Genomic DNA, 9,729 nt, shown 5'->3' on the forward strand with positions numbered 1-9,729 from the left:
AGTGTTTGTTTCTTCCCTTCAGACAGAGTAGAAGCAATCCTTTTTCTTTCTTTCTTTCTTTTTTTTTTTTTACTGAACCCTTCTTTTGAACTTTTGACTATGGCTCATGGGGTAGGAGTGACTGACCAGAAGACCCAACGAGGCTGAACTGGTCTTGCGGGCTTCGTAACTATGAGCGTTCTCCGCGTCATCCTATTAATCGGCAGGAAACGCCGTTCACCGAGCTATCCCAGCCTTCGCCAATCTCCCAGTCATGCAAAGGAAGTGTGTTTCCTTACTTTAACCACTTCTGTGAATTACAACAAGGGGGATGTGGGTATGCAGCCAAACCCTTTCCCCCTCTCTCCTCTCTTCTCCTCTTTCTCTCTTTCTTCTCTTTCCCACTCCTTCGTTCATAGGATAAGCATCTCCAGCTGTTTGACAAACATTGCAGATGAGATTCAACAACTCTCTCTCTTTTTTTTCTTCCACGATTTTTTCCCCCCCTCTCTCTAAGTTTACAAGTTCTCTGAGCCACCATTAGGGAACCCTGCACTCAGATAATTCTCACAGACCAGATATCCCAAGGGAGAGAGAGAGAGAGAGAGAGAGCAACAACAGTATCCAGGGCGGTAAAAGCCCCTTCCTTCGAAAAATCCTAACAACCACACGACAACAACTACAACATATCTGTAACAGCACGCCAAAAATCATTAAAGCTCTTCTCTTTGTTCTACAGAAACGCCACTGGCAACGTGACAGGAATAAGTCGCGAGACGTTAAGCTCACGCTCCATTCTTCAAGCTGCTGACTATGCTAAACAAGTGATTACAATACTTTACATTGATATTTCATTTTAAACCTAACTAAGTTAAGAGGTCAGAAGCAAAGTGACTGGCCCCCTCACAACAGCTGTTAGCTCTTAGCGAGCAACCACAACAATCTCGTCTTACAGAAGTTTTCAGATTTGTCTGAGTCTGGACTTGCACATTTAAAGTCTCCACAAAAATGTACAGAAATGTTTCCGTCTGTGCTGTTACAAACGAGTCCGTTCCCAGTTGGCGTTGCTCTCCATATCTGTCGCGTTTAATCGTGGAGGAGCAGAGGGCAACAGCTGATTCTGATATGGACGTTAAAAGAGATGCTGTAACCTGAGCTGCAGGTTTAAACTAAAGCACAACCACAAACCGATGAACAAAAAACTCACGGAGACCGTTTTCTGTGTTTTTTACACATTGTCCTAAGGCTATGAACAAGCTGCCTTATCTGGGCCAGAACCGCAATAACCTACATATGTTCTTGTAAACGTCGTATAAGCATAGCAGGGCCTATATTTTATAAAGTGTGTCCAATATCTGTATATTTCCACTGAGCGAATACCTGTGTATGTGGCCTCCACACGTACACTTCACATTGCTTTTATTGGTAAAAAAAAAATGTCCAATCAGCATTGTATTAAAATGAACCTATGTAGTTAATAACTAAATTCACATGTATCTACGACCCTTGTTTGTAATAGGCGACAGATCTCCTCAGCACGATCTTAGATCCTCCAACCCTCTCTGAAGAAACTAGTTATATGGTTTGGTCACGAAAGTGGACGGTGACAAGACCCATACAAGCAAGAGAAGTTTTCCAAGGTAACAAGGTGTTCTGTTTACCTTGGACGGGACGAGGATTAGGAAAGTCTGAACATTATTTTCACACCAAGATTTATAAGTAACCCGGTGTTGTATGAATAATTAACCCTCTCTATACCATTTTATTTGTTTCAAACATTTAGAGTATGTAGGCAAAATAACGATTTCTTCGTATGCATTGCGCGTCAACAAAGCTACATCAAATTAATAAGAACAAGCGTTTCCCTCTCTTCTTTCCGTTTTGTGGTACTGCCAGATGCCTTAGACTGTTTACTTCAGCGTTGAAGTTGAAAAGATGCTTACATTTCGGATAAATAGCTTTGATCTTCTCGTGGCGTGAACAGGTAAAAGCAAAGAGGTAACTACTCACGTAATGTTTGGATGGATTACGTCTCTTCTCCACGTCCACGACTTTTACATCCAAAACTGTCCGAAACTGCATGTTGACACCGGAGGCGTAAACACTCCAAAAGCACAAATAATCAAACCCCAAAGACAGATTCGCTCAGGTAACGGAATTAATCTTCGCCTAGGAAGACAGTCACGGACAAATCTATTGGACAATGCTGATGTTCTCTCCCAGTGAAACCATGCAGTCTTTTTTTCTTGGCGCGTCAGTTTACAAATTGTCCCCGGTTAACGTAATAACATGTAGAGTCCACAATGCCGAAGGTAAAACTTACTATCGTCCAACTGCAAAGGCGAAACGGCAAAATGTTAAGAATGGGGAAAAATACCAGTTCTCTTTCGCTATCTTTCAACAAAATCCAAATTGACGCGTCTTCGCTCGAACAAGAGCAACGTAGGCGGCCACTGGATAAATGAAAAGGGCTATCACACAACTTGAGGACTGGCGCCTGTCCTTTGTGTTGGCTACAATAGCCTACCCTACCTTAAGCCAGGGGGATCTCCTTAAACGTGTGTGAGACACATAAAAAGGCCGGCGTATTGACCGCTGAGTGCCGTTCGCAGGGGTTTGCAGTCATGCACAGCAGGAAACGTCAGGGAGAGATTTGGGCAAATGGGCTGGGCTTGAGACGAGCTTTCCCCAGCAGTTAAAGAACCTCTCAGAAAAGGACTGGACCATACTACTCGCTGAAGCTTATTTTCTTAACGCTTCTCTTAAAAACACAGGCGACTGGAAGCTTAACTGGCCCTTGCTGAAATAATGTTGTGACACCAACAGCAGAACGTTACCCAAATATTTAAAAAATTCAGTGCCAATCAGTTAAAAACACGTTTCTAATGAATAAGCTTCGTCTGTTCTGTAATACAATCTGGCAGTAATGTAATGTTAGTGAACAGGGCAACAAAGTTAAAAGAGACATGGATATCTGTACGAAATGAAACCATCTAAAACATTCCGGTTAAGACGACACCAGAAACGCGAATGATGGAGAGTATACAGACGGAAGAGTTGTTCAGTTTGTTTATTAACAAATAAATGATTTGCTGCCAATAGGGTGGCAGTACGCACTCGTACGCTGCATAGATACAGATGTTCTCACGAGCAGCTGAAGGCAATATGGATCAGCAATTTAATACTGCCCTCGTGTGGCGAAAAGTAGCGTAACTCAACTTCAAATGACAACTTGGCACGTCAGTGTTTGAAAATATGTACAAAATTATTCACAGCATGCGTGCTGTCTTAACCCTACGTGGTTAAGACAAAATTCATGTATTAATGACAGATACATGATTAAAATAGAAACTGCACTTACAGTCATTAAATTAAGCAGTTAAAGACCGGAATTACTCAGGGAAGATCTCAGCCACAAGTCATGAAAGAGACGGTTCTGTAAATATCACGGGACAGTGCTGGAGAACTCTGCATGTCAAACGACATAACACAACTTAGATACTGACTTGTTAAGCCGAGCTAGTGTTACCATTTAATGGGGTATTCAATCTCTTAGATGTGAAAAACAAGCAACATAAGGCTCCCATTGAAATACAGAGCAACAAGCAAAACAGAGATAGTGACTGAGTAACACTGGTCCAGAAGCTTGCCTCTGGGCTCTCTAGAATCTTTCCAAGATTCTGTCATAGAACAGTGTAATGGCATTCCGTGGTACTTATGATGTCACTGTTGCATTCCAAGAACTTCAGAGTCACCAACAGTGCCTCTTTGCTCAAGCAGCGACTGTAGTTCTGTCTCACGCTGGACAGGATGTGAAGAACATGACAACCCTTCTCGGCATCTGTTCAATGAAAAAAACAAAAAAACAAAAACAAAAACAGCAGCAAAACGTGATTGAAAAATGGTTAGAATGAGAGGAAAAAGGAGTGAGGGTTACCTACTGCTAAAAGTGCTTTCATAGTATTTAAATAAAAATATAATGAATATTTATGTATTAAACAGGTCCTTGAGTAAACATTTTAGTCATCTGTTTATGAAATTGATACTTTAGGTAACTGTGCCAAGGGGGAGTATAACTGTCGCATATGGTTGTACATATGGTACATGCAGCTTTGTTTTCACAGGTCTCTGACAAAGACATTGTCTATCTCTCTCAGTATGAAAAAAAAACAAAAAACGTACACTTCTCCCTTTTCGAATCTTCTCGGATAATATCCCTGGTCACCATGTGAAGATCTTTATCGTGTTCAGTTACCTAAAAAAAGATATTCGTAAGGATGTCTGGAAACTTCACGGAAAAAGGCAGCTGAACAGATTTTTTTTCCACATCCCTCACTCAGCTGCGACCCTGGCGCTCGAATGTGGGCGAACTAAAAGACAAGAATCTAAAATCTCATTAGAGTAGCATCTCCTCTGGGCATTTCTTTAAAGTTTACCATCCCACGCACAAGCCACAATCTTATTACCTTCCTGAGAGTGCAGTGAATGTAATTTCTAACATACTAAAAATCTTTATTAAACACAATGAACTGATCCGTGAGTATAAAAAAATAAGGATTCTGGCATCCAGAATTCAGTAACGACAAGGTCCGTCATTAAAAGTCCTTTTCAAGTAAAACTGGATTGAACCAGTTTACATAATACATTTTCTATCAAATTCCTTTAATTTGCCTGCTGGTTTTAACCATTGTTCACTGGTTACGAAATTAATTCACAAAGAGGAAATCATAAATGATCATGACATTGAAAGGAGTAACATCGTACTACCGATGAAAAGTTTATCGCTGGATAGTTTCGTTTTATAAAAGTGCAGCCTCTGCTTACATTATAGACTTCATCGGGTGACAGAACTTTCCGGAATATCAGGCCCTCGTCCAGCAGTATCTTCAGCGTCTCTTTGAGAAGCTGGCGTATCTGTGCGGCGACGGAAGGACCAGCTGGACTGGGATCCTCATGAGTTCAAAGAAAGATAAACATTTAAAAACTACACAGGTGACTGAAATGATAAAGATATAAAACCGACACAGGAGATTCAAACAGAAATTGTGTAATAATCATGACACAAAGATGAGGACAGAGGAGGAGGAGGTGGAGGAGGAGGAGAAGAAGAAGAAAGTGATTAAGTTGTAGTATTACTTCAAACTGTAAATAAAATACTCGTTTACTTTTCAATACATTTAACGAATGACCGTGCTTAGCAGTTAAGTTCCTTACCAAGAAAATAGCATTACGTGAACGGAATTATAAATTTTATCCCATTTTTGCTGTTCTCATTATACATCACCCTCTTTAATAAACGCATGTTAACAGACTCAACAACTATTTCCCTATAGCCACGAGGGGCTTTGTAAGTTCATGCTTTTATCTCAAGCCCAAAGACACTTCAAATAGTTCAAAATGCGTTTAAAAATCTTCGAGACCTACTCACGCTGCCAAGTCGGTTTTAAGAGTAAGAGTTAAACACAGAAGTGAGTCTGAGATATACACAGACAAGCTCACGACAGTCAGAATGACACCCTCGGGCAGAATTGTCTCAGACACTTACAGATTCACCTTGCGATTTGACATTGTTCTCAAAAATCATTATTATATTGTCTCCTACCCTGTGCCTGCCAATCTCATTCATGAGTCGGGCTGTTCTTATAACGCCGCAAGTATTTTCATGGTTAGTATGTTCACCAGATCTGATGTTACACCAACTGCTAACGTCATAAATCTTTTTCTTTTTTTTTATTATTATCTCATTTTCTGATATGACCGGCACAGGAACCTTCGAGGTCGAGGGGCCGTTCTCCGGGTCCGCCGGCGTTCCCTGAGGGGGGGCGCGTGGGACGAGGGGGTGTAAGAGGTATTCCACGTCGTAAGGCCGAAAACGTCTCACCTCCCTCTCGCGGAGGAATTCTTTCACGGCGCGTACCGCCCGACCCAGCAGAGACTGGAACGACTGCGGTCCGTCAGCGCTGCGTATACACAGAGAGAAATGAAATTTTATCTTTTAACACTATGAAAGGGGTCTAATACAGTCATTCTTTTTCCACTCCCATATCTGAAGTCAATGAGGTTTTTAGTCGATAAAGCGTAAAATATTCCCTTCGTGTGTCTCAGTTTCTCATTAAACCACGACATCGAATCAGGGAAACTGCTATTTGAATGGCCAAGCCGTTTTTTTCCACACGCCATCAAGTTTTGATAAAACTACATTCTGTTAAAAAGTGACCGGCATCCAGCAGAGGAGTAGCAACTCCTAAAACTGTAAGCATGATGCAGAAATGAACTCTGCCCATGATGAAGTCCACAAAAAAAAAAACCCTACTGCCAAAACTCAGCATGTGCCCAGATTTGGACTAATAGTGGTCTCATTACCGCACCACAAGCACGATCACGTTTAATTGGCCGAGGAGACGCTGTGAGCCGCCGTGTCGATGCTAACTGAGGTTGGTGATTGGACGTTTAACTGTCTGACTCACGCAGCGCTGCTGGAGTCCAGTTCACTGCTGGGAGGCTTGAATGGTTTGTCGTAGCATTTCCTGTAGAGCTCTGGCATCTCCAACATCCAGGAAATCTGCACAGCCATCACAGGATCGTTCACTTTATCTGCACAAAACACGCGTGAAAAAAAAAAAAAAAACACGCAGAGGGATGAGTGAGTGAGTACACGGCCACGTCCAAACGCAGTTTCTTCTCCGTGTTTGAAGATTTACCAAGACTCTGATACCACAGCCGCACAATGTTCTACCATTCGGAGAAAATAAATGCGCTGTTTTCCCGACGTTGTAACCAAAGCACCCGACCACTGTGCTGTAAACAGCCCGGGACAGATGCTGAACGACCTCCCGCTTTTACTCACAGAAGGCGGAGGCCCTGATTTCCCGTTGTCCTCTGGAGGTCTTAACGGAGCCACGCACCCTCAGCAGTTCTCCTATCTCCAGCACAGAGCTACTCCTCTGAGCCTCCACGAGCTTCCGGAGCTGCTCCTCCACGTGAAAGCCTCCAGGTGCAGCGCCCCGTGCTCTGCCCCCTCCTGGATGTAAAGTGTACTTGTCAGAACTGAAAACAAGTGAGAGCGTTCTAACACCCCTTTAACTGGATGCTCTACATATAACAAAAGTATTTTGTTTGTTTGTTTGTTTGTTGTTATTTTTTAATAGGCCAGGTTTAAAATCATAAAATTATTCTGCTATATCTGCCACTGACAATTAGGCTCTGTTTACGCTGCATATCTTGAGCATTAGTTACATGAATAGTATATGAATTATATGTACATTCATCTCTAATACAAAGAGCCTGCTATGGAACTCTGCTACTCCTAACTGCTAAGACACAGCTAAAATCTTATTATATAACATCAACAAAAACAGCTGTAAACAACAAAAAAAAAATTAAAAATTGTTTTGACAACACCACTCATTGTCTCACCCTGATCTCTCCATTTCTCATTCTTCCAGCATAGGCAGTTTATGACACCGGTGCTGTCATCCACTACAGAATGAGAACAAATGATACAATTAATTACATTAATTATGTAATTAACAGAGTGAAGCAAGCTTCACTGAACTGAAGAGACTAATTGTCTTTGGTGTTTAATTACTTGCTTGCAAGTGTCAAGAAGCAGAGCAGAGCAAAGCAGAGCAGAGTTATTGCATCTTTAACACCGTCAGTGGCAATATTTCCTTCTAATGAGATTAAAATGAAATATTCGTCTACCTGTGTCGCTGTGTTTTACTCTCTGGCAATCTATCATTTCACCCGATGCAGCGTGTTTAACCGACTTACCTCCGTAGCAGTAGAAATCCTCTCTCTCCCGTTTATATACCACTGTGCCCAGCACATCAACTTGGAATATCGGATGAGAGTTGTAGAAATAAACACCTGCAATATTTCAAAAGAAACTGTGTATAAAGTAACTGCGTGTGTGACTACTCTAGGACCCAACAGAAACTTCGAATTGAAATCACACTCACGCCGCAGCTAACACCCGTTAAGAACCTTTAGACAGGAAAACATCTTAGACAGCCAGTCAACGAGTCTGTCTACAGTATAAATTTGGAATATGACGTGACAATTTACGTACTTTGCACGTACGACTTTGCATGCAACATTCATGCGGGGTGTAGAGCACAAGTTCAAGCATTTGTGTACATCACGAGTTCAAGCATTAGTGAAATTTGTTATAAAAATGGGCGTTAAAGCCCGGTTCGAACAAAAGTGTTATGTTAGGCCGGTTACTGACTAATGTACCAGGCACTTGTCGAGATTCCCTCATGCGGAGAATGTCTCTGACGCAGAGCCGGGAATAGGCAGAGAAAACGGGATCCAGTCCCCAGAGGAGCGAAGGAGGCTCTTCTTCTCCACCACCCAGTTCAACTTCCATAGTTTCTCATGACTAACTGCGGTTAACCTGACTCAAGTGAAACCAATTATTAAAACGGAACCAGAATATGATGCGAAATAACAGCTGCTCTTAACAGTTTGTACCTGAAAAAAACACAAGCATTACAGGCCGAAGACCATTGGCTAGGCATTTAGAAGTCTCGTTTCCACTGAATTTTCTACCTTTCTGACATAAACACCCGATGGAATACTTTGAAAAGACTGTTTTCTGCTAGACAGTCACAGCGTTCACAACACTGCGGCGCCTGCGTTCCCGCGACTATTTTCATCTGACATTCGGTCTGTATAGCTGGCCTCTTAAAAGTTTCCCGGAGTTGGCTGGGACTCGAAAACAAACACGGATCCGCTGTAGGTGGGCTTTGTTAACAAAGCTTTCAGTAACTGACCTCATGATTTTAGTGACTATTTGACCGCTTTAAACGAACAGTTGTTTTAACTCCGAATAAACAGAATTTAAAACCATGGACTATCTTTTGTACGTGCGCGTACATGTAAATTGCCATTAAGCAATGGCTCACGGTACTTGTAGTGTATCAGTTTCTTGCAGTCTGAAAGAAAGACATTATTCGCTCGTCTTGACAAGTGTACTATTAGGAAAGCAAGAACATTTTTTAGACCAACGCTGACCTTCTGGCAATGAACGAGAACAGAAAATACACTTTTAATATTACCCAGTTCTCAAATATTGAAGCTTAGCCTCCACAACAGAGGGCGGCAACAAATCCTGTGAGGTGGCCAACGTTTCAACGAAGAACTGTGGTTGCGCGCTCCTGAACGCGCATTTGACACCAAATCCGCTAGATTAGTGGACCCTGGGAAGAGTCGCGAAGGGGAAAGGGGATCGTTAATGGGAAAAAAATCTGAGGATATTACTTTTAATTTTTTGTATTTCACTGAGAATACTAACCTATCGATTTGTCAGCTGTAATACCTCGTGGAGCACCTTTTTCTTTCATTTTGCACAGATCTGTATTTACTCCAGAAGCGAAAGAGACTTGCAATTCGCGTTGTCGGGCCAGTAGTTGTTTCTCAGAGTTGAGGAACAACAACCGTTTCCCTGTCTACTTTGCCCACTGTTTTTTTTCGGTTGACGGATATCTGTAATGGGAAAAACTACTTCCATTACTAGGGTGTTTTATTGTTCTCTGGATTTCAAAGCTTAAAAACAATTTCTGTAAATGTGAGGAATATCCTACCATGTGTTTCATTTAACAAAGAGTTAATATGCCTAACATCCTGGTCGCCGGAGCATGGGGTCTAGTCGATGTTGTTCGAGATCTATAACGCGTTGACTGTAATAGAAAGTTTGTGGTAAAAATGGTAAAACTGCATGCTGACTTCATATGAAATTGCTTTATC

At 41.8% G+C, this 9,729-nt stretch overlaps 2 protein-coding genes across 2 annotated transcripts in view; both read right to left on the bottom strand.

The window, feature by feature from the left end:
* sh3pxd2aa (SH3 and PX domains 2Aa) overlaps positions 1-2,061 on the bottom strand; it is an 85,001-nt gene extending 82,940 nt beyond the window's left edge. The window contains exon 1 of the mRNA XM_030780703.1: positions 1,990-2,061. Coding sequence (XP_030636563.1) covers positions 1,990-2,061 — 72 coding nt within the window. The remainder of the gene's footprint in view (positions 1-1,989) is intronic.
* Positions 2,062-3,662: 1,601 nt separating this feature from the next.
* On the bottom strand, positions 3,663-8,350 carry stn1 (STN1 subunit of CST complex). Its single transcript, XM_030780877.1, has 9 exons — positions 8,218-8,350; positions 7,753-7,848; positions 7,396-7,458; positions 6,827-7,000; positions 6,447-6,573; positions 5,767-5,939; positions 4,804-4,916; positions 4,162-4,234; positions 3,663-3,820 (listed from the first exon to the last, which is right to left on the bottom strand). The coding sequence occupies exons 1-9, from the start codon at positions 8,348-8,350 to the stop codon at positions 3,663-3,665; spliced, it is 1,110 nt and encodes a 369-aa protein (XP_030636737.1).
* Positions 8,351-9,729: the final 1,379 nt, after the last annotated feature.

The sequence above is a fragment of the Chanos chanos genome, chromosome 7 (assembly GCF_902362185.1).
Source record: "Chanos chanos chromosome 7, fChaCha1.1, whole genome shotgun sequence".
Classification (NCBI taxonomy): domain Eukaryota; kingdom Metazoa; phylum Chordata; class Actinopteri; order Gonorynchiformes; family Chanidae; genus Chanos; species Chanos chanos.

Excerpts from the sequence above, each read along its gene's own strand:
- stn1 (XM_030780877.1), bottom strand. The coding sequence starts at position 8,350 with ATGGAAGTTGAACTGGGTGGTGGAGAAGAAGAGCCTCCTTCGCTCCTC. Across the intron at positions 5,940-6,446 it reads CTGGACTCCAGCAGCGCTGC|CGCTGACGGACCGCAGTCGT; the intron begins GTGAGTCAGACA and ends GTGTATACGCAG. Across the intron at positions 4,917-5,766 it reads GCCGGCGGACCCGGAGAACG|CTGGTCCTTCCGTCGCCGCA; the intron begins GCCCCTCGACCT and ends ATCCCAGTCCAG.